General features: G+C 44.3%; 2 protein-coding genes across 3 annotated transcripts; both read left to right on the top strand.

The window, feature by feature from the left end:
- The first annotated feature begins 72 nt into the window (after window positions 1-72).
- On the top strand, window positions 73-11,098 carry fbln5 (fibulin 5). Its single transcript, XM_061844650.1, has 11 exons — window positions 73-211; window positions 333-387; window positions 854-902; window positions 1,605-1,940; window positions 4,988-5,110; window positions 6,230-6,346; window positions 6,614-6,730; window positions 8,150-8,272; window positions 8,395-8,521; window positions 8,609-8,804; window positions 10,651-11,098. Exons 1-11 carry the CDS (start codon window positions 159-161, stop codon window positions 10,810-10,812), a joined length of 1,458 nt encoding a protein of 485 aa, XP_061700634.1. The 5' UTR covers window positions 73-158; the 3' UTR covers window positions 10,813-11,098.
- Window positions 11,099-12,580: 1,482 nt separating this feature from the next.
- Window positions 12,581-27,291, top strand: LOC133513748 (tandem C2 domains nuclear protein). 2 transcript variants are annotated; one of them, XM_061844799.1, is made up of 12 exons: window positions 12,581-13,085; window positions 14,452-14,523; window positions 15,258-15,443; window positions 18,095-18,214; window positions 19,188-19,252; window positions 19,330-19,399; window positions 19,553-19,647; window positions 20,038-20,154; window positions 21,118-21,309; window positions 22,883-22,997; window positions 23,065-23,267; window positions 24,922-27,291. In XM_061844799.1, the coding sequence occupies exons 2-12, from the start codon at window positions 14,454-14,456 to the stop codon at window positions 25,024-25,026; spliced, it is 1,338 nt and encodes a 445-aa protein (XP_061700783.1). In that variant the 5' UTR covers window positions 12,581-13,085; window positions 14,452-14,453; the 3' UTR covers window positions 25,027-27,291. The 2 variants fall into 2 exon arrangements, with proteins under 2 accessions (XP_061700783.1, XP_061700784.1); XM_061844800.1 differs by lacking the exon at window positions 18,095-18,214.
- The last annotated feature ends 365 nt before the right edge of the window (window positions 27,292-27,656 follow it).

The following is a 27,656-nucleotide window of genomic DNA, read 5'->3' as shown; positions in this document are numbered from 1 at the left end:
CCACTTTGGGGGAGGGTGGAGGGGGGGGGGCAGAGTTGTGGTGTATGACATCGTGCGGGCGGGGGTCTTAACTGACTGAGGGTGGTGGTGGTGGTGGGGGGGGGGGGGTCTCTCTCCACGTTTTAAGGGTCGTCGAAGTGAAAGGAGCTGCGGAGGAAATGGAAACCGCGCTCGGTGACATACGTGGCTCGACGCTTTGCTCCTCTGCAAGGTCAGTATTGGATCTTTCCGCGCAAGTGTCGATGTTGTTTTGCAGCGCACCCCAAAAGTGTGTGTGTGGGAGGGGGGGGCGACAAAAAAACCCCCAAAAACAAATTTGACTTGACTTGCAGGATGGTCGCCGCTCTGCTATTTATTTTGCTTTGCATGCAGTCAGCACACAGCCAGGTAAGCCGTTTTCCTTCCACATTACACTAAAAAATCAAGTCAAACGGGGATAAATTGCATTTATGAACAACAAACAAAAATGTCACTTTTAAAGGTCTTTTTTTTTAATGTGCATTTTTCCCTGAACATGTTCTATTTTGGAGCGTAGTGCACGCAGTACCTGTGAATTAAATTTAAAGAACCTTGACGTTCCTGTTTGGAAAATATAACTTCATTTAGTAAAAGACAATGAAAGCATTTTATTTTTTTTTTTTTTTGAAAATGTGAAACAGGATGTACATCGTGTTCATGTGTCAAAAGTGTAGCTTGGAGTTTTCCCCTATAAGGCGCGATAAAGACGCTTGGATGTGGGGGCAACTCCGAGCGGGGCTGACAAATGTGCTGAAATTGAACGCAAGAGTCGCCTCGAGAGTGTTCACGACGTGCATTTTTGAAAGAGTCTTAAAGTGTTTTGTTGTCCTCGCAGACATGCACGCAGGGCTTCAGATACGATCGCAGGTCAAGACAGTGCATAGGTGAGCGCTCTCGAACTTCATTACAATTTTCGAATCGCAATTTATTTAATTTGCTTGTCTGTTTAGTGTACTTGAGTGTGATAGCCAAACAAAAACGCCAGACACCCTATTTTTTTTTTTTTTTTTTTTGGCATGGATTCCTGAAACTTTTTTTTTTTTTTGGGGGGGGGGGGGGTTTACTCATGGTATGTAAAACCCATTAGTGGTTTTTATGAGGCAGCACGGTGGGATCAGCTGGAAAGTGTTGGCCTCACAGTTCTGAGGTCCAGGGTTCGATCCCCGGACCCGCCTGTGTGGAGTTTGCACGTTCTCCCCCGTGCATGCGTGGGTTTTCTCCGGGCACTCCGGTTTCCTCCCACATCCCAAAAAACACGCAACATGAATTGGACACTCTAAATTGGGAATGCGGCTGTTTGTCTGGATGTGCCCCGGGATTGGCCGGCGACCCGTTCAGGGTGTACGCCGCCTCCTGCCCGTCGACAGCTGCGATAGACTCCCTGTGACTCTTGTGAGGATGAGCGGCAAAGAAAATGTATGGATGGATGTCTGTTTAGTGTACTAGCCAAACAAAAACGGCAAACGTCCTGTTTTTTTTTTTTTTTTTTTGTGATTTTACTCATGGTATGTAAAACCCATTAATGGTTTTTACGCATGGGACAGCCACCAGAATGAAGTCACGCGAACATGAACGTAACCTTGCAGATGTGGACGAGTGCCGGACCCTTCCAGACCCCTGCAGGGGGGACATGCATTGCGTCAACCAGAACGGGGGCTACCTTTGCCTGCCTCAGGGCCTCTACAGCCAGTCCTACGGCCCCGACCCCGCACAAGTGCCGCAGGTGCAGCAGCAGCCCGATTCGGCTTACCAGGGCCGCAGGGGCAGCGGCGGCGGCGGCGGCGGCGGCAGCACTTCCCCGGGCCAGCCGGACAGTTACGTGCCGGCCCCCCCGAGGTCGGCCGAGCCCAGCTACCCGCAGTTGAGCTACCCGGTGCCGTGCATCCTGGGTTACTCGCTGGCTGACGACGGCACCTGCAACGGTGAGCGCTTTTAGGTTTTTTTTGTTCTTTGTGCATCTTGTTGTCATTTGGTTGCGTGTGCAAGCGTGACCAGAACATTTGGGGGAGGTTCTAGTTGGAATCGTTTGTGAATATTAATGTTTCTATCAAATATCATTTCTGAGTTTAGGGATCGGCAAACTTGTGGTGTGCGGGCTCGCAATAGTGATAGACGTATACAATTATTACACTGTACTGTATCGTACGTCATGTTGGTAGTACTCGGAAAGAGAGTCGTTTTTTTTTTTTTTGCTGGCACTGGGTGTAAAGTTTGACAACCAATGTGATAGTTTTCAAATTTAAAAAGCTATTAAAAAAAAAATTCTGTATTTTTAGCTTATTACAAAATAAAGCATGTTTTTACAGTTATTTCTTTTTAGCTTTCAGCAAAATGAAAACGTGTTTCTAAAATGGTTATATTCCGTTATTCCCGTCTGCTGTACAAAATTAATTTCAGTTATTTACCGAGATGTTTTGCACTTCCAGGCCACCGTACTGACGCCTGCAGACTGCAACCACGATAAAGAACATTGTTACTTTAATACTCTTATCAAACAACTACGCTCTTGTTTTTTCTTCTGATGGATGTTATTGGGGGCGTGCAGGTGTACCTAATAAAGTGTTGGTCAAAAGAGCGCCTTGTTTTGGGGAACACCGGGGCACCTTACCGGGCCCATACGTGAAGTCACGTTGCCATACTTGCGTCGTGTAGAACAGGCGCGCTTGTGTCAGCGTATAATCAACATGCCAACATGCAATGACGTAACGACGCCACCTACAGACTGCAACTTCCTGTCTGGATGTGGAACAAACGCGGCTTTGACAGGAGCCGTGGTGTCATTTATTTTTTGGGTGGGGGCGCTGTATATATTTGTGTGTGTGTGTGTGTGCGCGCAGGAGATTGTTGTCACATTTAGGAGAGGCACAGCCAATACCTGACAGAAATTCCTGCACTTGCTTTTATTTAAAAAAATCAGGTAATTATTAATTATGAAGCCTCATTGTCGTACGCATTACATTAAAAAAAAAACACCATTAACGATGATATTCAGGAGAAATATGGTCTTCAAGTCACATGAAATAGTGAATTGTCAAGCGAGCATAGTTTTGTGGTTTTGCTTTTTCTTGGGCTTTTTTTGCCACATGAAAATTAATATATTACATACACATGATATGCAGTATATGTACAGTGTGTATGTATATATACAAGTATATATATTATCAATGTAGGGTTCAAATTATGTTATGTTCTTTTAATGGACATAAAAAAAGTTTTTATAGTATTTAAATTATCTTAAAATGATGGAAAAGGTTTTAAAATATATTTTGAAATGTTATTTTAAATGTTTGACAATAATAGTCTAAAAAGCTTTTTTGTTTGTTTGAGAAAATCAAGAAGGACACAAAATTATTTCAGAATGAAGACTTTTTTTTCGGGGATGAAACAGATATTTCAAGTTATTTTTAATGTTATTATTTCAAAATATTTTTCCCAAATGTATTCAAAATAGGAAATTAAATTGGGAAAAAATTGGAATTTTATTAATGTATGTTAATGATACTTGGAAATCAAATAACTAACCAAATCCTAATTTTTTTCTTTTTCCGTCTGTCACTTCACGCCTCCCGACTCGCTTTTCGGTGGTCGGACGACGTTCCTCGAAGTGCTGCACGGGGTCCCGTTTATCGCCGGTCTGGCCCGCCTGAGCAAACAACCCCCCCCTGTCTCCCCCCCCCCCCCCCCGCTTCCCTCCGGCCCATTCGATTTTCGTCATTGCCTCTTAAGGAAGTCTGAGGAATTGCGCATGTAATCGGAGCAATCTGGTAATGCGGAGCCAAAACAAAATGGGAGCCGATAGTTTGGAATGTTGTTGAAACAAAGGCCGGAGGGTGGGCGGAAAAAAAAACACGGCAAATAACGGGCGGGGGGGGGGAGCGGCTGGGACATTTCTGGGATTACTTGGAAGAAAGTGAAATACCTCCAATAGTACGACTACTACTAGTACTGCTCTGCCGCATGCTACATTCACAGTCTCCATTTTACAGAAACTATTTTTATTTATTTTTTGAGCCTCAGATTTGTCTTTTTTTTTTACATTTACTTGTATTGGCTAGTCTACATTGATCAATCAAATTATATTTGTACAGCATTTTTCAATTCACATTATGCACGGCGCAACTAATTTGCAGTTTAATGAACTCATTTACTGTGTGATTGATTTTCATTTACAACAAATATATGTACAGTTTCAATTTAATATTTTAATTTGAGGGGATTTTCAGTTTATTCAAGGGCCACAGCCATTGAATATTTATCGAATCAAGTATTTTATTGACTTTATTTGTATCATCAGATAAAAGATGATTTTGCATTTAAAAAAAAAAAAAAAAAAGATTGTGAGGTGCACGTATTATTTTTGTCCATTTGGGGTCGCTGTTTCTCTCTTTATCCACTAATGCCTGTGTCTTTAAATGTGAAGAGTGGTGCGACCAGTTGGAGCGTCTGGCCCATAGTTCTGAGGACGGGGGTTCAAATCCCGGCCCCGCCTGTGTGGGTTTTCTCCGGGCACTCCGCTTTCCTCCCACATCCCAAAAACATGCGTTTAATTGGAGACTCTAATTTGCCCCTGAGTGTGATTGGTTCTTCGTTTCCGTGTGCCCTGTGATTGGCTGGCTAGTTCAGGGTGTACCCCGCCTCCTGCTGGATGATGCCTGGGATAGGTTCCAGCACTCCCGCGACCCTTGTGAGGATAAGCGGCTCAGAAAATGGCTTTAAAGGCGGAGCCAGTGACGTTGGCATCAGCGAACGAGACTGTAGAGTTGGCTTGCTGTTAACTAGCTAACCCGTTAGCCAGTCTGCGTATTACGTGATTCGTGGCCATCGGCAGTTTGTGAATTAACGTGATTATTACGTATTTATTTTCTTACTGCGGCTGTCTATTCTTGACCACTTGTGAGGATTCCGATATGTTCTAGTGTATGGCTTCTTTTTAATCCAATTTTTTTGGGCTGTCTTTTCCGACTTTCAGACATTGACGAATGCGAGACCAACTCGCACCACTGCAATCCCACCCAGGTGTGCATCAACACGGCGGGGGGCTACACCTGCTCCTGCACGGAGGGCTTCTGGCTCATAGGGGGGCAGTGTCAGGGTGAGTGGATCTTCTCCGTGTCCAGGGTGGGCCTCGCCCGCAACTGGGGCTCCACAAACGCCACCAAAAAAAAAAAAAAATCAACCTTCAGAATATTTATATTAAAAATCATTCCGAATATGAATTCTTAAAATGGAAACGCTAACATAGAAATAAATGTAACACAATACTCTATAAATGTGAACACAAATGAGTAGTCATAATGATGGTTTTACTAATTGTTTGTTGTATTTTCCTCTGGCTAGCTTAGCTTTTCATAGTCGCTCCCTTTTTAAACCTTTAATGTTTGTCCAATTTTTAACTGCTAATTGATTGCAGTTACAGTTGAAATTCATTTTTTTCAAAATTTACATTTGTGTTAAAGTACACATGATTTAAAAAAAATATTACCCAGTAACTACTAATAATTTAGCATTAGCATGCAATATTAAACTGCAGCTTTCTGCTAATCAGCATTTCGCAATACTGAGAGTAGTTGCATCTAATCTAAGCATAACAGACATCATAATTACATTCTAGTATTTTCATTTTTCTGTTTTAAGTGGTGCGAATTAAATGTTATACATTTTATTCTGTACTGTGTTTTAATCTTCCTGCCAACTGTAATAACAATGCAGGGCGGCACAGTGGATCAGCTGGTAAAAGCGTCGGCCTCACAGTTCTGAGGCCCCGGGTTCGATCCCGGACCCGCCTATGTGGAGTTTGCATGTTCTCCCTGTGCCTGGGTGGGTTTTCTCCGGGTACACCGGTTTCCTCCCACATCCCAAAAACACGCAACATAAATTGGACACTCTAAATTGCCCATAGGTGTGATTGTGAGTGCGACTGTTGATCTCAATGTGCCCTGCGATTGGCTGGCGACCAGTTCAGGGTGTACCCTGCCTCCTGCCCGTTGACAGCTGGGATAGGCTACAGCGCTCCCCGCGACCCCTGTGAGGATAAGCGACAAAAGAAAATGGATGGATGAATAATAATGCTGTTTCGAAGTGCACCGTAGATAAATTACCGATGCAATTCTTGGATGTTTAATTTTATCTCAATGCAGATTCTTGCCAACTTTTTTTTTGGGGGGGGCAGGTGATTAATTCACATCATGTGTAATAAGCGTGTTCTTTTCAGATATCGACGAGTGTCGCTACGGTTACTGCCAGCAGCTGTGCGCCAACGTGCCGGGCTCGTACTCGTGCTCGTGTAACTCGGGCTTCGTCCTCAATCCGGACAACCGCAGCTGCCAAGGTGCGTTCGGCGACGTCGCGTATTTCCGCAAACTCCGCCGCGCGAGCCTGAATCTTAGCCAGCGTGTGCAGGTTTTACGATTTTTTGTTTTTTTCATGAACTATGGGACATAAAGTGGAAGGTTGTGCGATGTTTCCGGGAGGTCTCCCGAGAATTGCGCAACCTTAACGACACGCAAATGTTTGGACACTTTTCCAGAAAAAAGAAAAGTTCCGGGAATTGTTGCACAAAGTGTGTGTGTGTGTGTGGTGTGTGTGTGTGTGTCAGACGTGGACGAGTGCGCAGACGGGCCTTGCAGCCACGGCTGTTTCAACAACCACGGCTCCTTCATGTGCAACTGCGACGAAGGGTTCGAACTGGCGGCCGACGGAACCTCGTGCAACGGTAAGCCCCGATGCCGCGTTATTACAACACACACATACACACTTAGGCTCAGTTGAAGTTGACTGTCAAAGTCAACGTAAAACAAAGAATTATGCCTTGTGCATTTAACGCAACACATAATCCAAAATGCCATAGACGGGCTAACAAATAACATCATTAGTTCCTTCTACCCGAAAAGCAACAGATATTTGAAGACAAATATGCGCACCCATCAGCACGTAGATGGACAATATAAGAATAGTCACATGCATATACAATATTCTTTATCCTCTGCAAAGATTAACTGCACTTTACTGAGTCGCTTTTTTGTCTTTTGTCCCAATTAATCAGTCATTATGCACAATTATGTATATTCTAAAGCACGGGTATCAAACTCATTTTTATCACAGGCCACATTGTAACTATGGTTTTCCTCAGAGAGCCGTTATGACTGTGAAAGCATAAAAAGTTTTAATAGTCGCATCATATTTGCACCTGAAATTTATGAACTAGTTTGGGAATCAGTAATCAAGGGTAATGAGTATTTTTCAGCCATTATTCATGTTTGGCATCACAAAAAAAGGCTTATAATATCTTAACATTATCATTAATATGACAATTTGAGGGGCAGCACGGTGGATCAGCCGGTAAAGCGTTAGACTCACACTTCACAGGTCCCGGGTTCGATCCCGGACCCGCTTGTGCGGAGTTCGCATGTTCTCCCCCGTGCCTGCGTGGGTTTTCTCAGGGCACTCCGGTGCCCACATCCCAAAAATGTGCAACATTAATGGGACACTCTAAATTGCCCCAAGGTGTGATTACGAGTGTGGCTGTCTGTCTCGATATGTGCCCTGTGATTGGCTGGCAACCAGTTCAGGGTGTACCCCCGCCTCCTGCCCGTCGACAGCTGGGATAGGCTCCAGCGCTCCCTGCGACCCTCGTTGAGGATTAGCGGCAAAGAAAATGGACGGATGGATGACAATTTGACATTTTGGTCCAGATTTTCACCAGAATCATGGAATTTGACACCGATGATTTGCCTTTGCGGGCCACACAAAATCATGTGGCGAACCGCATCTCGCCCCCGGGCCGTAAGTTTGACACCTGCATTTTCCTCGTTTTGACTGTGCAAATCATCTAAATTTATCATCACCTCTTTGTATTATTACGTACTCTAGCCACATTTTTTTGTTTTTGGTAATCAGAAAAGGCCGAAATAAAAAAAAAAAAAATTATTCTTGACATCCATAAAACGTGGAGCACATTTTCAGTTTTTGTACACAAAATAGAAATAGCAAATCTGTTTAGCGAAAGAAATTTGAAGTACACCTCACTTGATTTGCTGTCATGGACCACAAAAAAAAAAAAGAAGAGGCAATTGACAATTTATGCATTTCCCTTTCCCAAGTTACGTATTTCCGCCGTCGGTCATTTCTGCAGACGTGGACGAGTGCAGCTTCTCCGAGTTCCTGTGCCAGCACCGCTGCGTGAACACGCCGGGCTCCTTCAACTGCATCTGCCCGCCCGGCTATTACGTCTACGAGGACGGGCGCAGCTGCGAAGGTACACCCCGAAAAAAACAAAAAAAACAAAACAAAAAAAGCCGTCCAAACGTTGTCTCTCCCTGCGCCCTGTGACCTTTTGAACTGACCCCGAGTGGTGTTGTCGTGTGCTTGATTTTGAAGATATCAATGAATGTGAGAGTGGTAACAACACCTGTACAACAGAACGAGTCTGTTTCAATTTCCAGGGAGGCCACACATGCCTGGCTCCTTTACAGTGTCCGCCTCCTTACGTTGAAGTGGGCGACAAGTGAGTGCCGGCGTCCCGCTTCTTAACGCGGGCCGCGGCGTCGATTTTCTCACCTTCGCGTTCACCCCCCTACTCTGGTGTGCGCAGTCAGTGCATGTGCACCACGGGCAACCCCGCCTGCCGGGATCAGCCCTTCACCATCCTGTACCGACACATGGACCTGTCGTCGGGTCGCGGCGTCCCCACGGACGTTTTCCAGATGCAGGCCACCACGCGCTACCCGGGCGCCTTTTACATCTTCCAGATCAAGTCCGGCAACGAGGGCCAGGAGTTCTACATGAGGGTGAGTTGCCGTCTCCTTAAGATACGAGGGAACCGACGGGAATGTGCGTGACGAAAGTCCAACTTTGTCGCTGCACATTTCATTGATTTATTTCCTGTTCCAATATTGGCGCTTGGCTCTTACGTGGCCCTTCGCCTAAGGCAGTGGACGCTGCCCTCTCCTGGTCGTACTTAGACATTGCACCCTATTGCACTCTTACAGTGGTACCTCGGTTTTCGAACGTCTCTGTTTTCGTACAAATCGGTTTCGAGATTTTTTTTTTTCCTTTGGTTTTCGAACAAAAATCGGTATTCGAACGCCCCCGGGCGGGCGACCCGCGGCGATCTGTTATTGTGCTTTCGAACGCAACCCCCGAAAAAAAAAAAAAAAAAAACGTAAACGACGTAATGCGCTACGCAACCAGTTGACCCACTTGCCTTTTTTTTTCTTCCAATCGAGCAACATTAACCCCCGATCACGGCTCCAAAGAAGGCAAGTGGCAACCGCCGGTGCTGAAAAAGGGAAAGTGGTGCGTAAAACCGTCGACTTCAAGAAGGATTTGATAGCCGAGCACGAATCTGGTGCTCAAAAAACGCTTCAGAAACAGTCTACATTACATTTTCTTGGTTAAAAAGGGGCGAGTCACCCCCACCGAAGACATTTGAAACGGTTGTGTTGCTTTGCATTTTTCTTTTCCATTAACCCTACCTCTAGTTGCAGGTTAAATTTTTTTGGACATGTTACTTTCTATGTAAATATAAAATAATTTGTCTGTCTCCCCCCCCCCTCATTATTGGTCATTTAAAATTATTCAGCAATTTTGTTAATAAAAAATTTTTTATAAGGGTGGGGGGCTGAGTCGCTACAGATATGGCAATGCACTCCCAGCCTAGCATAATCTGCTACTAAAGCATAAATTTTAAGCAAAAAATAAATAAATAATAATAAATAATAAAATATAAAGTATTTAAACTATACATGTATTTCTACTATGCAATTTATTATCAGGAAAAGCTTACAAAAAACGCTTTAAAAAACATTTTTTAAGCTTGTAACGCATTATTTCATTTTCCATTCATTGTAATGGGAAAACGAACTTCGGTTTTCGAACATTTCGGTTTTCAACCGGCCTTCTGGAACGGCTTGCGTTCGAGAACCGAGGCACCACTTGTATACGCTTTTATTTTTCCCCTTCACCAAACAGTGACGTGAAACTTAACCACACTTTGAGCATGAGCTATAAAATACTTCATTCAATCTTCATTTTGTTGTTATTTTCGGTATTTATGTTCATAATTGGCGGCACGGTGGATCAGCTAGAAGGCATTGCGCCTCACAGTTCTGAGGTCCTGGGTTCAATCCCGGACCCCGCCTGTGTGGAGTTTGCATGTTCTCCCTGTACCTGCGTGGTTTTTCTCTGGGCACTCCGGTTTCCTCCCACATCCCCAAAACGTGCAACAATAATTGGACACCCTAAATTGCCCGTAGGTGCGATTGTGAGTCTGGCTATTTTGGCTCGATGTGCCCTGAAATTGGCCGGCAACCAGTTCAGGGTGTACCCTGCCTCCTGCCCGTCGACAGCTGGGATAGGCTCCAGCACTCCCCGCGATCCTCGTGAGGATAAGCGGCCAAGAAAATGGATGGATGGGTGTTAATAATGTTGAAATATTCTCATTTCTTTAGTACGTAATATGCTTCAAATGTAGCGGTTTAAAAAGGAAAAAAAAAATCGTGACTGCAGGAAAACCACCAACAGGTGGCGCCAAAACCATAGTTTTCACGGCTCACCATGTTTTCATATCATGCAGAATAATAATTCTCTGCGTGTTCTGTGTTTGTAACGCGTCGTTGACTCTGCCGCCATTAGCAAACCAGCAACATGAGCGCCACGCTGGTGCTGTCGCGGCCCATCAAGGGTCCCAGGGAGGTGGTCCTGGACCTGGAGATGGTGACGGTCAACAACGTGATCAACTTCCGCGGCAGCTCCATCATCCGGCTGACCGTCTTCGTTTCGGAGCACCCCTTCTGACGGAGCCGTCACGGTCGGGAACGGGCCCGACGGAACGCACCCCGCCCCGCCTTAATGGACTCCGAGCTCTTAAGGCGGCCAGACGGGACGCGATGGCGGGATGCGGCCGGTGTACAATTTCTGGCATCCTCTTCTTAGAAGCACCGCAAATGTTGTATTCTCAGCACGTCCGCCGCTGCATCTTTTCCGCTCCGGATCAGCTGTGAACGAGACTTTTTATTGTGTATCGTCAAATATGAATTATTGATTGCAATAAACGTCCGCACGAGCCGGCCACTGAAACCGCTCGCAGCGCCTTTTTTTTTTTTTTTTTCATTCATCACATCCGTCCGCAGGGCTCGTAAGCACACGCGCGGACGCATCCATATTTTCAGAAATCGTACAATCGCCACGCGGAAAGGCTGAAAATTCGAACCCAGAACCTTAGAAATGGGGCGTCGCGGATGGTGCAGTGGTACACGCGCCTGCATTTGGTGCGGGCAGCGTGGGATCGATTCCCGCTCGGTGATGGTGTCGATATCTGCCCAGTTCAGGGCGTCGTCCGCCTTTCACCCGAAGCTAGGCTCCGGCTTTCCCGCAACCCTTGTGAGGATAAGCGGCTTGGATAACGACACAACCTTAGAACTGTGAGGCAGATTTGCTCACCGCAATTCCACCGGGTTACGTTGGGGCAGGCAGTAAAAGATTTTAAACTTGCCGAGTCAGTCTCCAGACTTAAACCCGATGGAGTATGCAATTTTTGCTCGAAAGGGGTTTTTATCCTCTTTGGGGTTGCGGGTGAGCTAGTGAGTGAGGCAGAACTGTTAACCACTCACTAGCAAAGTTTGCCGCCCCCACTTCATCTCAAGACAAACAAATAATGCGATGGAGGGAGAGGAGAGAAGTTTTTGCTTCAAGTAAACGAGTGCTCCTTCCCTGAAGCGCTAACGCCGCGTCAGTCCGGGAATTAGACACGTCCGCGGCGAGAGGAGGAGGAGGAGCTATTTAAGAGAACAAAGGTTTTAAAAATAGACGCACGCACGTGCAGCTAACGAGATAGACTTGAGGAGCAAGTAACATTGGTCGGATATTTAAAATGGTTTTTAAATGAAATAAAGATTAAAGCATTGAGGAAGGAAAGTCTCGGAAAAAAGCTTGCGAAGTGATTGCTCCCCAAATTGCGTAAACTACGTCAAATATTTTTCAGTCAGAATCATAATTCAATTGTCAAATTTAGTTTTACGACTTATGTATATGTACATGTATTATATGTATGTAGTAGCAGCACTGTTGTCATTAATTTGTGCATATATGGAGGAGTAGTATGTATCTATAAATACAATTATATTTCTATAACGTAAAAATGTATCATACATAAAATTACATGTTTTTAATTATTAAATACCTTTTTTTTAAACTAGGGAATCTATAATATGTAAGATACAGATCTTTTTCAAATATTGTTAAATCACAACATTTATTTTGGAAATAATTGTAAATTATTTAAATATAAATCTTATTCATAAAATATATAATTTTTGACATCAAAACAATATAAAATTTATTCATCGTAAAATACAAAGTATGTTATCCACTTTTAAATTAATGTAAAGATGCATATGTAGTACATAATGATTATACTGATTTATTTTTTTTACATATATATATTTTTTTTTTAATAAACTTGACAGCTATATTTTGGGAGAAGTTATAACAATTTGAATAAAAATAGATAGATCGATAGATAGATAGATAGATAGATAGATAGATAGATAGATGATAGATAGATAGATAGATAGATAGATAGATAGATAGATAGATAGATAATAGGCTTAGATGGAAATAGATGACACGCTGCGGCGACCCCAAAACGGGACAGGCCGAAAAGAAAAGAAGAAGAAGAAATATCGAAATACAAAAAAAGCAAATTCAAGATATATCTGAACTTCAAAAACGAGCAGAACAATTGAATTAAAAGGCAATAATTTCACCAGCAGGAACCTTTTTTGACCTTTCAAATTTGTGTATTGCAGTAGTGAGCAGTACTTAGTACCGAGTCCCACAACACAAGACGCCTCCACTTTTCCCGACGACAGGATAAAAAGATGCTTTTATAGGATGGGGGGTGAGGGGGGGGGGGGACGAATGAATGGAGGAGGAGGAGGAAGGAGGAGCGCAAACATGAACCGGCTGACATTTCTCGTCACTCTCTCGTCGGCTCGACTGGTTTGGAGCCGCCACAACATCAACAACAAGAAGCCTTCAATGAAAACGCACACACAATCCCAGTCCGGGTAAGATTTGGACTTTTCCTTCATCTTCATCTTCATCTTCATCTGACCATCTTTTTCTTTCTTTTACCGCCCGGCGACTTCCCTTCCTTTTCCTTTTCGTGACCGGCCTCGACCTTCTTCCACTTTCCCTTCTCCGCCGCTCTTGAAACTGAACTCACGGAAAGTGAAAGGCGTCTATGAATTCAAACTTTTATTGTACTATTACTTTGATGTCAGCAGATATGACAGACATAATTGTTACATGTACATGCAAACAGTCATTTGTTAGTTACTTGAAGTTGTTTTTTTTTCTTTTCTTTTTAAATTAAAGAATTATTAGTCATAGACAGCAAAACAAGATTTTTATTCACATATAACCATCTGTCCATGCATTTTCTTACCGGCTTATCCTCACAAGGGTCGGGGGGAGCACTGGAGTCAATCTCAGCTGTCGACGGGCAGGAGGCGGGGTACACCCTGAACTGGTCGCCGGACAATCGCAGGGCACATCGAGACAAACAGCCGCACTCACAATCGCACCTACGGGCAATTTAGAGTGTCCAATTAATGTTAATGCTAACACCACACAGGCGGGTCCAGGATCGAACCCGGGACCTCACAACTGTGAGGCGCAACGCTTTACTCGCTGATTCACCGTGCCGCCCACATATAACTAATATTACTATTTTAATAATCAACGATAAAAGGCCCAACATTTCACGTAGATATTACTGCTACTAACGTAGACAAGTTTTATGCGCAATGATTAATAAACGGCAAATCGATGATTAAATTGATGAAAATCGATCAGTCGTTTAGAGACTTTGCTAAAATTAAAATTGCCCGAATGTTTGTAATTTTAGCCTCTCAGTAATAAATATTGTCCGACCTTCTGCGCTCTCCGTGAAAGCTAACCGATTAGCTTGGCCGCGGGTGTCAAACTGGAGGCTCGGGGGCCAGATCTGGCCCGCCACATCATTTCATGTGGCCCGCGAAGGCAAATCACCAATGTCAAAATCAGTGATTCTTTTGAAAATATGTCTCAACATTTAAAATCGTCATATATCATAAACAATAACGTTGAGATATTTTTGCTACCAAACATGAACAATGGTTGAAAAACCCGTCACACTCGATTTCTGATTCCAAAAGCAGTTCATAAATTTCACGTTTCACGATGACGGCCCTCTGAGTGAAATCGTAACTAGAAATGTTTTCCCGCGAAAAAAATGAGTTTGACCCCAACTGATCTAGACATTTGCATCCATCTACTTTTATTTTGGAAAACAGAATTCAGTGTCACAAAACAGATCATATTTTTCCTATGAAATATGCTAACTTACAAGCGACGTATTTGCGGAAACTTGTAATTGTTGACTTGTTTCAGGCATGGAGTGCATCAAAAACTGCTGCAAGAGGCTCGCTGAAAAGCGATGGAAGGCGCCCGAGGAGACGCAAGGTAAACGCCGCCGCCGCGGGGCAGGGGGCGTCGCTGCCCCACCGGGCACAAAAATGACGGAGAGGGTTGGCGGCAACGTTGGGCGAGTTCAAATGCGATGACTGGCGTGTCAATTCTGCTGCAAATTGAGTCACATTTTTATTATTATTATTAAATTCTGGTCCTATGGTAAAGCTCGTAACTTTTATGTATAACATCCTCATTTCATATTTTTTTAAGCAATCAAAAGGCTAACTCGGAAAAAAATCAACTTTTATATTCAAATGGGTTTTGGATGCTAACAATACATTGTGTTGAGTATGATTTGTTTATATTACTAATTCATTAACACATTCAAAATGCGGCAAAAAACCCTAAAAAGTACATATTATATTAATTACGTTTTTTTCGGCTTGTCCCGTTCGGGGTCGCCGCAGCGTAACGTCTCAGATGATTTCTTTGGCACAGTTTTTTTTTTTTACGCCGGATGCCATTCTTGGGGAGTAGAGGCCCCACATATAATATTAATTAATAAATGAAATACGGTTTTCTACGTGAAATATGCAAGAAGGTCTCCCGTCACATTGGCGTTTGCCACGCAGCAGTTCCAGGCAGCGTTCGGCGAAATAGGTCGGATTATTTTTCCGGGTCACATCTCGCGTTTTATGTTACTGGTGGGGCACTTTCCCACTTGCCCCTCCACCCAAATAACGCAAATGGGGGGAAATGAAATCGTAATCATTTGTTCCTTGAAGGCGTTGCCGTACAGATCCCCGTCGGCGGCGCAGGAGCCCCCAACAGGTGGGGGGTCGACGAAGACTACCTCCTGTCCCGGATGCCCGCCGACGGCAAGGAAGTCCCGTTTGTCCTGCCCACCTTGAAGGCGTCGTACGTGCAGCCGGGGGCGTCCACGTACGTCGACCCCCAGTACGGCATGCCCGGTACGTAGCGATTTCTGGCATTTCTGTCAAAAATAGGGGACGGGGGTGGGGGGGGGGCAAATTACCCCAAAATTACAGCGGGAGAACACGTTGAGCCTTGGGGGAGGTCAGCTTTCCATTTGGCGCTGCAGACATTGCAATGGGGTGACAATTCTTGTTCGACTCCACCCAGACGCTCTGAGAAAAAGCCTCAAGCTCGGCGTTGGGCATTTCCCCCGCATGCGCCAAATGAGCTTGTTTTTTTTTTTTTTTTTGTTCCCTAAGTGAACAACATTAAAAAAAAAAAAAAAGTTCAGGTTCATATAATGAATGGACAATTCCTGAAGAGGAAGCTCGAGAGATGTGAAAAATGTAGATGAAAATGTGTTTTTTAACTCTCAATAACAGTGCAATGTGGAGTAGGTTGCGGGGCACTCAACCGGTTGCCCCAAATGTAAGTCAGCATTTTACAACTCACTTTAGTCTACAAAATAGCACAAAAAAAGAAAAAAAAAGTCCCATCTGCAGGAGGTGGTGGGGCACTTCCCCATTTGCCCCAAATGCAAATTAGCTAATCGTTGACGTTTTCAAGTCTCGAAAATAGCCAAAGTGCCATCTGCGATATGTTGTGGGGCACTCAACTGGTTGCCCCAAAAGTAAGTCAGCATTTTACAAGTCTCCAAAATAGCACAACAAAATGATGAAAACATTAGTAAAAAAAAAAAAAATATATATATATATAAGATTTGTCATCCAAATCTCATCTGCAGGATGTGGTGGGGCACGTCCCGATTTGCCCCAAATGCAAATTAGCTAATTGTTGACGTTTTCAAGTCTCGAAAATAGCCAAAGTGCCATCTGCGATATGTTGTGGGGCACTCAACTGGTTGCCCCAAAAGTAAGTCAGCATTTTACAAGTCTCCAAAATAGCACAACAAAATGATGAAAACATTAGTAAAAAAAAAAAAAATATATATATATATATATATAAGATTTGTCATCCAAATCTCATCTGCAGGATGTGGTGGGGCACGTCCCAATTTGCCCCAAATGCAAATTAGCAAATCGTTGAGGTTTTCAAGTCTCGAAAATTGAAAAAGTGCCATCTGCGATATGTTGTGGGGCACTCAACCGGTTGCCCCAAATGTAATTCACCATTTTTCAACTCACTTTAGTCTCCAAAATAGCACAACAAAAAGACGGAAAAATTAGTAGGAAAAAATAAGTAAATAAATCAGGTTTGTCATCCAAGTCCCATTTGCAGGATGTGGTGGGGCACTTCCCCATTTGCCCCTCATGCAAATTAGCAAATACTTGAGGTTTTCAACTGTTTGCCCCAAATGAAATTAAACATTTTAAAAGTTACATTAGTTTCCAAAATAGCACAACAAAAAGACAAAGATGAGTAAAAAACTAATTAAAAAATTAAGATTTATCATCCAAGTCTAATCTGCAGGTTGTGGTGGGGCACTTCCCCATTTGCCCCTAATGCAAATTAGCAAACCGTTTAAGGTTTTCAAGTCCCGAAAATAGTAAAAGTGCCACCTGTGGGGCACTGAAGTGGTTGCCCCAAATGTAATTCAAAATTTTATAACTCATTTTCATCTCCAAAATAGCACAAAAAAAGATGAGAATATTAGTAAAAAAATAAAAATAAATTCAGGTTTGTCATTTGAGACGCTTCGCAGGATGTGGTGGGGCACTTCCCCATTTGCCCCTAATGCAAATTAGCTAACCGTTTAGGTTTTCAAGTCCTGAAAATAGTAAAAGTGCCATCAGTAATACGTTGTGGGGCACTGAAGTGGTTGCCCCAAATGTATTTCAAGAATTCACCTCACTTTAGTCTCCAAAATAGCACAACAAAAAGATGGAAAAATTTGTAGAAAAAAATGAATAAATAAGGTTTGATATCCAAGTCCCATCTGCAGGAGGTGGTGGGGCACTTCCCCATTTGCCCCTAATGCAAAATAGCAAATAGTTGAGGTTTTGAAGTCCCGAAAATAGCAAAAGTGCCATCTGCAATATGTTGTGGGGCAATCAACTGGTTGCCCCATATGAAATTAAACATTTTAAAAGGTATTTGAAGTTTCTAAAACAGCACAACAAAAAAATACATTCAGGTTTGTCATCCAAGTCTCATCTGCAATATGTTCCGGGGCACATAACTGGTTGCCCCAGATGAAATTTCAAGTTATTTAAGTTTCTAAAACAACGCAACATACAGATGAGTACAATCATAGTTTAAAAAAAAAAAAATTGCGCCCCAATGTCATCTGCAGGATGTAATGGGGCACTTTGCTACTTGCCCCTAATGCAAATCAGAATTTAAAAAATATATATATTATAGGTTGATGTGATGTTTTTTTAAGCCACGATAATCTTTTTTTGTGTGTGTGTGTGTGTGTGTTTTGTGTTTTTACCAAATTTTTACGACTATTCTTACGATAGAGATTTTAAAAAGTCTCCAAAAACATGACCGATGAGGCGTTCAGGTCCAACAAAGCCCTCAACGGGTCCGACTTTGATGAAATTGTGCTCCGAAGTCATCGAGGCGTGACTCGCGGGTGCGAGCAGGATGTCCTGTTTGGACAAGAATTGGACGTTTGCCTTCTCTCCGTGCGGCCGCCGGCTCGGCCCGCTGACCTCCCTCCGCCGCTCTTTTGTGTTCCGAGGTCCGGCCCGCTGGGTGTACGCTCAGAGGAAGGCCGAGCTGCGGGCCCCCGCCGCCGGTCCCCAGGGGGCCTCGTCGAGCCAGAGCCCCCGAGACGCCGGGAGAAATAAAAACTGCTCAGGTTAGAAGACCCTCAAAAAGTACTAACGACTAATCGGGTGAGATATTTGTGGGGCACGAGTATTTCTCCAATCTTACTTGCTCTCGCTAATGCAGTGGGGCACTTCCCATCTTGCCCCTGGCGCAAGTTAGCAATTTGTTTTCAAAACCTACTAAAAACTATTAAAGCATATGTACATATATATATATATATATATATATACACACACACAACATTTGCAGCATCACTTGTTGCCAGGTAGAATTCACGAGGGACGAGGGTCCCCCCCCCAACTGGTCGGGCATAGATAACATTTTCATTTGGTGGGGCACTTTCCCACTTGCCCCTAATGTGAATGAGGTTTTTGGTTGTTGTTGCCACGGTTCTCGAACCACAATCTGTTCCAGAAGGCACTTCGAGAACCGATTTGTCCGAAAACCGAATCAACCGCCGCACGAGTTACGTTATTTCCGGGTTTTGTTAGGGGGCGTTCGAGTACCGATTTTCGTACGAAAACCGAAGCAAAAAAAAAAAAAAAAAATCTTGAAATTTTCGTTCGAAAAACAAGACGTTTGAAAACCACTGTATAAAAAAAACAAAAATTAAAAATTAAGCTTTGTCATCCAAGTCCCATTTGCAGGATGTGGTGGGGCACGTCCCCATTTGCCCCTAATGCAAATTAGCAAATGGTTGAGGTTTTTAAATCCCGAAAATAGCAAAAGCGCCATCTGCAATATGTTGTGGGGCACTCAACTGGTTGCCCCGAATGTAATTCAGCATTTTACAACTCGACTTTAGTCTCCAAAATAGCACAACAAAAAGATGGAAAAATGAGTCGAAAAAATAAATAAATAAGGTTTGATATCCAAGACCCATCTGCAGGAGGTGGTGGGGCACTTGCCCATTTGCCCCTACCTAATGCAAAAAATGCAAAATCGAAATTTTCGTTTGAAAACCGAAGTTCCACCGTCTTTGCTTTTTCGTCCGATTCCAGGTGGCGGTGAGCGACTGAGTCGGTCCATGTTCGAGCTCGACAGCTCTTACGGTGCTTCCCTGAAGGTCAGACTCTGAATGTTTGTTTTTGTAATTCAAACATATTATCAGGAATATTACACATACATATTTCTCATTTGCAGAGTTTCGATTCCACATCCAGCGTCCTCAGCACTCCGGCCTCCGTCACTGACTCAATTAAAAGCAGCACAGGTACAAACGAACAAATACATATTTGATCGTCTTATTCATTGACTCCGGTCTTTTGATGGCGTCACGGGTCGCTAGGCAAAATTGATGGGGCGCGAGTATTTCTGCCCCGCGATGCGGACACGGAGGTAACATTGCGTTCCCGCGGCGTTGCAGAATCTTTCCCACAGTCGGGCGACGACCTCGGGAGATTGTGCGTCCGACTGAGCTACCGGGAGGAGCTGGAGCAGGTGTGGATCACCCTGGTCCAGGTAAGGTTTCGGCGTTCGGGTCCACACCGGGGGTGGACAATGACGGCCTTTGTGCGTCCGGTCAATGGGTCCTCTGTGCGAAGCGCCGGGAAGTGTGCGTCAAAGCACACAATGGCGCTCTAACGCCAAGCTCAAAGGCTCTCAAGGCTATGGCGCCGCTTCCATCGGTAAAGAGCAATCAGTAAACTGGCTTTTGGATCGTGCCAGAACCGCGTAAAATATAAAATGGCAAATTTTTCTCCGCAGATAAATGCTTCGATGGCACCGATAAAAACATATTTGAGTTTTACACGATCCCAGCGCCACCGACGCTAGCCGGTGGGGCACTGCCCCTAATGTGAAAATGTCTCAATAAGTGGATCCAGTTTTCGTGTGTTTCTTCCCACCCAGTGTTCAGAACTCAACCTGCCGGTGAACCCGGCGCAAAAGCCGAAGATCCGGATCAAAGGTGTCATCACGCTGCCCAAACCGGTCCACTTCAAGACCTCCGTCCAGGAATACTCTCAGGTGGGCAAAACTTTTTTTTTGACATTTTTGAAAAATGTCCTTTTTTTTTTTTCTTTTTCTTCTAAATTTCCGAAATAAATTTTCTTTTCTGAAATTTTCCTAAATTTTAATCCTGATGTTGTGTATCAAATGTCCACATAAGATGATTTTTTTTGTAATAATAATTCCCCAAAATGTAATTATTAAAGTATTAATTATTGCGCCTACTCCTGCAATTCCTTTTTTCAAGATTCTGATTGGTTTTTATTCGTTTTAAAGTTTAAAAAAATACATTCTGAGATGGCGGCATGGTGGGTCAGCTGGTAAAGCACCCGCCTCACAGTTCTGAGGACCCGGGTTCGATCCCGGCTCCTTCTTTGTGGAGTTTGCATGTTCTCCCCGTGCCTGCGTGGGTTTTCTCGGGGCACTCTGGTTTTCCTCTTACGTCCCAAAAACACGCGACATGAATTGGACCCTCTAAATTGCCCGTAGGTGTCATGCCCTGCGATTGTCTGGCAACCGGTTCAGGGTGTACTGCCCGTCGACAGTTGGGATAGGCTCCGGCGCACTCCTCGTGAGGATAAGCGGCAAAATGAAATGGATGGATGGGATGGACTTTTCTAGATTTTAAGTGAAAGTTACACTCGGTCCAGTTTAAAATGATTGCCAATTTTTGGGATTTGTCATTTTTGCCTTTTCCATTAACGGCTTTCTTCCATTTTTTGATTGGCTAAAGCGGATTAACTTCAAAGTTTATGAAAAAAAAATATATATTTTTTAATACCACTCGTGTGTGAGAATTTTTTTTTTTCGAGATCCTTAAACATTTGTTTTGGAAATTCCAGCATGGGTGCGTCAACGTAGCTTTGTGATCCAGATGTTTGCTAAGCTAACACGCGATGTGCACTCAACTGTTCCCGCAATTGTTCCGCGGCGGTCGTGACCTTTTCCCCAAGTCGACTTTTGCGCTCTCTCCTCGCCCAGGACGCGACCTTCATGGAGACCTTCGTGTTCGCGCTGAGCCTGCAGAGCCTCCGACGCGGCGCCCTGCGGCTGAGCCTGCAGACGCGCGGCGCCAGGAAGCGCACGGCGGCCCAGTGCGTCCTGTCGCTGCGGCAGCTCGGCCCGCGGGAGACGGAGCGCTGGCTGCGACTCGGCTCCCCGGGAAAGTCCTCCGTGAGTAGCCGAAATGGGAACGGGGCCAGATCTGATCCCGGCAGACCCCATTAAACGGTTCAAAGATTCGATTTGGAGTCAGTCGATCGGTCAGTCACCACAGCCATCCGTCCGTTTTCTTTTACCGCTTATCCTCACAAGGGTCGCGGGGTGTGCTGTAGCCTGTCCCAGCTGTCAACGGGCAGGAGTCGGGGTACACACTGAACCGGTTGCCAGCCAATCGCAGGGCACATCGAGACAAGCGGCCGCACTCACAATCACACCTAGGGGCAATTTAGAGTTTCCAATTATCCATCCGTCCATTTTCTTTTACCGCTTGTCCTCACGAGGGTCACGGGGAGTGCGCTGGAGCCTATCCCGGCTGTCAACGGGCAGCTGTCACCTAGGGGCAATTTAGAGTGTCCAATCAATGTTGCATGATTTTGGGAGGAAACTGGAATACCCGGAGAAAACCCACGCAGGCACGGGGAGAACATGTAAACTCCACACAGGCAGGTCCGGGTTTGAACCCGGGTCCTCAGAACTGTGAGGCGCAACTCTTTACCAGCTGAGCTTCCGTGCCGCCCAGTCACCACATTTTTTTGGTGAAATTTTAAATGCCGGCTCAATCAAATTGAATCCAGATTACGCTCTCACCAAAATATGGAAAGTCTTGTGAAACCCTGGCACATATGCTGCTCATCCTCACGAGGGTCGCGGGAGAGTACTGGAGCCTATCCCACCTGTCAACGGGCAGGAAGCGCAGGGTACACCCTGAACTTGTGTGCATATAATTTGACGGTGAAACGAAGCTTAAACCAGATCTGATCTGGATTGCCCTTTTTACAGCAGTGTAAATGCGACGTGGAAAATGCCACTTTTAAATGCAACATTTTAAACGAAGTTTGATCAAATTGAATCCGGATCCGATCTGAATTGTAAAAACGATGGTCCAGATTCCCACACGGGCAGGGACAGATTGCGGGCTACTGTTTGCGCAGCGCGTGCCAGCTAATCATCGCTCACGACGGGCCTCCCTCGTAAAACCGGTTCTATTCCGGGCTGCGGCGAAATGCGGTCGGACCCGCCGCGCAGCTGTCGCCGCCAAACACTCACCCCCCCCCCCCCCCCCCCGTCTCCTTACCCGTGGGAGGGAACATTCCGGATTTACCGGTTGTTAACCTGCGCGCGAGGCCCGATCCTTTGATTGTGTATCACAAAGTTTGTTAATTCAACTTCGAAGCACATCGAGAGCACACAAAAGTTATTATTTTTTTTCTGTTCATAAACGGGGGCAATTTGTGGCAAGTAGGGGGAAAAACAGAACCTGCTTGTACGCTCGGGAAATCGGCGTTATATCCTTTTTTTTTGTCCTCGCCTCAATCTGCCCAGAACACGCACAAAGCCTCCATTTTGTTGCAATCACTGCAGTTGATGGCTTCCATCTGGTTCTTGCAAAACCACCGAGATAAAAAAAAAAAAAATGACCTCCGTTAAAGCTTGGGGAGGGGGGGGGGGAGTCCAGGAGGTCTGGACTACGGGGGGAAAAAAGAGGGTGGGGTGACGTATTCATCCGAAGTCGACTGTTCCTCAGGCAGGAGGATGCGAGCTGCACCTGGCGACCTGCTTCCAGCCCGTCTCCAGGCGCCTGCAAGTCCGAGTCCTCGCCGCCCAAAACCTGCCGGCCGGCTCCTCGCCCCTCCCGCCGGGTAACTCGGGTTTTCGCACCCGCCCCCAAATTCAATCGACTTCCTGACCGGCGTCTTTCTCGCGCAGCGTACGCCGCCCACGTGGAGATGCGCGCCCCCGAGCGGCCGCCGGACAAGAGGAAGACGCGAGCGCTGAAGGCCCACGCGGGCCGGTGCCAGTGGGACGCCACCTTCTACTTGGAACTGGACGCGCTGCACCCGGCGGCCTGCGCGCTAGCGGTCAAACTCTTCAGCTGCGGCTCGGTCAATAGGAAGCAGTGTGTCGGACAGGTGCGGCGGTCGGTTCTCGAACCTTTCGCTCCCGGTACCGCCTTGGAAAAATACTTGGCTGTGTGCCGCCACCATGATAAACTCGTTCGATGCCATTGACGGATTTACACGTCAAAGATCCCTGAGTACTGGGAGGGCTGGCAGTGATTAAAACTCATTCACTGGATACAGGAACAGAGTAGTGTTAATCAAAAAATGTGATTTTTATATTTTATGATTAATAATAATATTTTATAAAATGTACATTTTAAAAGATTTAAGAACTAATTAAGTCCATTTGTGCGCATAAAAATTGTCCTAAAAACTCTTCATGTAACATATGAATTGCAACTAAACGCAAGAAATGTATGATGACCACAAGTGGTACATGCGCTCCCTCTAGTGGTATGGTAAAAGAAATCTGCATTATCCATACATCCATTTTCTTTTGCCGCTTATCCTCATGAGGGTCACGGGGAGCGCTGGAGCCTATCCCAGCTGTCAACGGGCAGGAGGTGGGGTACACCCTGAACGGGTTCCCGGCCAATCGCAGGGCACATCTAGACAAACAGCTGCACTCGCAATCACACCTATGGGCAATTCATCCATCCATCCATCCATTTTCATTGCCGCTTATCCTCATGAGGGTCACGGGGAGTGCTGGAGCCTATCCCAGCTGTCAACGGGCAGGAGGCGGGGTACACCCTGAACGGGTTGCCAGCCAATCGCAGGGCACGTAGAGCCAAACAAGGCACACCTAGGGGCAATTTATCCATCCATCCATTTTCATTGCCGCTTATCCTCACAAGGGTCACGGGGAGTGCTGGAGCCTATCCCAGCTGTCAACCGGCAGGAGGCAGGGTACACCCTGAACAGGTTGCCAGCCAATCGCAGGGCGCGTCGAGACAAACAGCCGTACTTGCAATCACACCTAGGGGCAATTTAGAGTGTCCAATTAATGTTGCATGTTTTGGGAATGTGGGAGGAAACCGGAGTGCCCCGAGAAAACCCACGCAGGCACTGGGAGAACATGCATACTCCAGACTGGGGGGCCGGGATCGAACCCAGGTCCTCAGAACTGTGAGTACAACGCTTTACCAACTTTATCCACCGTGCTGCCAAAATTTACAAGATTTCCAACATAAAAAATAATTTTCCTCTTTTAAAAATTTTTTTTTATCAAATTTTATACATTTGAAGTGAATCATCTTTCAAATCATTGTTGTATTTTCCTATATTTAAGAGCAGTGCTAATATTTTTATGGCTGCGATAATATATTTTTCAAGAATATTGAAAGAAGTCGACGAACATTTGGGCCCGCTACGTCACTGTATTTTAATGGTAACATGATGGTTGTACACAGTGAGCTTCTGTAAGTATTTTTGGAGGTAATACTCGGTGTAAAATGTTTGTGTATCACTACTGAAATCCACTTGAGGTCTCGGCCGGTCTAATATGGTTACGTGTTGAAGTTACTGGTCGGTCTAATCTCTTTGCTACCGATTTTTAGTCACTTATCTGTTTAATACACACGTAAAGGTTTGAGTTGTTGTTTAGTCTGATAGCCTGAAGAGCAAGTTTTAGTTTTTGGTTGGTTTCACCCACTTACACGTTGTTATTGTTCGGTCTAATCCATTTATCAGTGATTTTTTTTCTTCCTTGACAATCCCGCAGGTCCAGCTAGGATCGGACGCGCCCACGCAGGAAGCCGCCGAGCAGTGGAAGGAAACCGTGGAATATCCTGAGAAAGTTGTGGCGGCGTGGCACGCCGTGACATAAAAAGTCGACTTTTTTTTTGTTTGTTCTGCACACGTGAAACGCGCAACGGGGGCAGCCGCGGGCACGTCGTCGTCGCGTCGACGGACGATGCCGAGAAGTCGCGCGCGTTCTCCGCGTCGGCGTACTTCGCACGTGCTCATTAACGTACTGTATGAGAGGCAACTCCGCGACGAGCGGGCTGCTTTTTTAACACCTTCCAGTCTCTGGTCGGTCTAATACACATACTCAAAGGTTCTAGTCTAGTACTAATAGCTGGTAGAAGGAATTTATTTATTGAACATGTTCAAGTTATTGTTTGGTTTAATTGACTTATTAACTGTCATTAGTCATCGTAATGACTTACTGACTGGTTCAAGGCGTTAGTCAATCTGCTACACCCAAGTTATTGGTCAGTCTAATACTCAATAACACATTGATGTTATTGGTCTGTCTAATGAACGTATTGACAGTTTGGAGTTATTGGTCATTCTTATGACTTACTGACTGGTTCAAGGCATTGGTCCATCTACTACACCCTGAGGTTTTGGTCAGTCTAATACTCACAGGTTGATGTTATTGGTCTGTCTAATGAACTTATTGACAGTTATCGGTCATTCTCATCATTTACTGACTGGTTCAAGGCTTTGGTCCATCTGATACACTCGAGTTATTGGTCAGTCTAATACTCACTAATGTGTTGATGTTATTATTTGTCATAAGAACTAATTGACAGTTTGGAGTAATTGGTCTTTCGAATGACTTACTGACTGGTTCAAGGCATTGGTCTACCTGGTACTCTTGAGTTAATGGTCAGTCTAATACTCAATAACAGGTTGATGTATTGGTCTGTCTAATGAACCTATTGACAATTTGGAGTTATTGGTCATTCCAATGACAGACTGATTGGTTCAAGTCATTGGTCAGTCTAAAATTAACTAACACGTTCATGATATTGGTCAGTCTAATTCACTTATTAGAACTAATACTCACTAACAGGTTGATGTTATTGGTCTGTCTAATTAACTTATGGACAGTTTGGATTTATTGGTCATTGAAATGACAGAGTGATTAGTTCAAGGCATTGATCCATCTGCTGTACTTGAGTTATTGGTCAGTCTAAAACTCACTAACAAGTTCATGTTATCGGTCAGTCTAATTCACTTATTAGAAGTTTGGAGTTATTGGTCATTCTTATGACTTACTGACTGGTTCAAGGCATTGGTCTATCTGCTCCCCTTGAGTTAATGGTCAGTCTAATACTCAATAACAAGTTGATGTTATTGGTCTGTCTAATGAACTTATTGACAGTTTGGAGTTATTTGTCATTCTCATGACATAAGGATTGGTTCAAGGCATTGGTGCATGTGCTACACTTGAGTTATTGGTCTGTCTAAAACTCAGTAACAACTTCATGGTATCGATCAGTCTAATTCACTTATTAGAAGTTTGGAGTCATGGGTCGTTCTAATGACTTACTGACTGGTTCAAGGCACTGGTTCATCTGCTACACCCGAGTTATTGGTCAGTCTCACAGGGTCATATTACTGGTCATTCTAATAACTTACTTATCAGATGACCCAAATAGTGAGTTAAATATTAACACCTTGAGTTATTGGTCGTTCTATTAGACTTATGAGGTAGATTTTGAAACATTTCATTCCCTTGTCGCTTGAATATTGTGTGTAGTACTTTTCGTTTGTAACTTATTGATCGTTGTCATTTGTGTAACATGCAAACCTTAGCTGACATAAGCACTTTTAAATCTTTTTTTTTTTATATTTAATGTTTGTATTAGTTTTGTGCAACTAAGCATAGGCGTCATCGTGTGTGTTTGAGCCACTGGCGAGGATGCGGGCACGCCTTTGGTGAGACTTTGACGGGAAGGGTTAGTCACATGTAAGGCGGCCATAAAGGGACCAGGACACGTCATTGTCATAAAAGAGGTCAACAATGGCAAATCGAGAAATCGGCGGCGGGAGAGGGGGAAAAACAGTCCCCATCTCTTTTCTCTGTTGGCCCATTTTTATTTTTTATTTTTATTTTTTGCTGTATTAAATTTTGTCAAAGCGCCAATTTCAGTTCCAAATGAGATTTTGGGGAATGGCCGCCAATCATTGCACAAGAACGGCGGCGCTGCGGAGGACTGACGCAACACAAAATGGCGGCGGGCGCTTTTGCAAGCGTAAAACCGGGATTGGCACCAGCGACCCTCGCGTTCGTCTACACTTGATAATTGCTCCCATCTTCGCTTGCTTTTGTCTCAATGTGAGCCAATAAAGAACTGATTCACTTTTGTGATGAAAATCATGGTCTATGATTATTTTTTTAAATTTTCAATTTCATTTTTGTACTCTTATCATTAAAGTACATTTTATTTTTCATTTTTTATTGCAAGATATGACACACAGCATTATTTTTTTCAAGATATTGCAGCATTGTTTTATTTTGGTTCCATTTTTATTTTAAGACTGCTATTTTTTTAAATTTATAGTTATGAAATTAGATTTCGTGTGTATGTACGTATTAATAATCCTCACCATGATCATCATCATCATAGTCAAAATCATAATTCATTCATTCATTTTTAGACATTCTCCATCCATTTTCTGTACCATTTTTCTGATTATTATTATCTGAGTTTAATTTCAAGA

Source organism: Syngnathoides biaculeatus, chromosome 15, assembly GCF_019802595.1.
Source record: "Syngnathoides biaculeatus isolate LvHL_M chromosome 15, ASM1980259v1, whole genome shotgun sequence".
NCBI lineage: Eukaryota > Metazoa > Chordata > Actinopteri > Syngnathiformes > Syngnathidae > Syngnathoides > Syngnathoides biaculeatus.
This window is presented reverse-complemented; position numbering and strand designations above follow the sequence as displayed.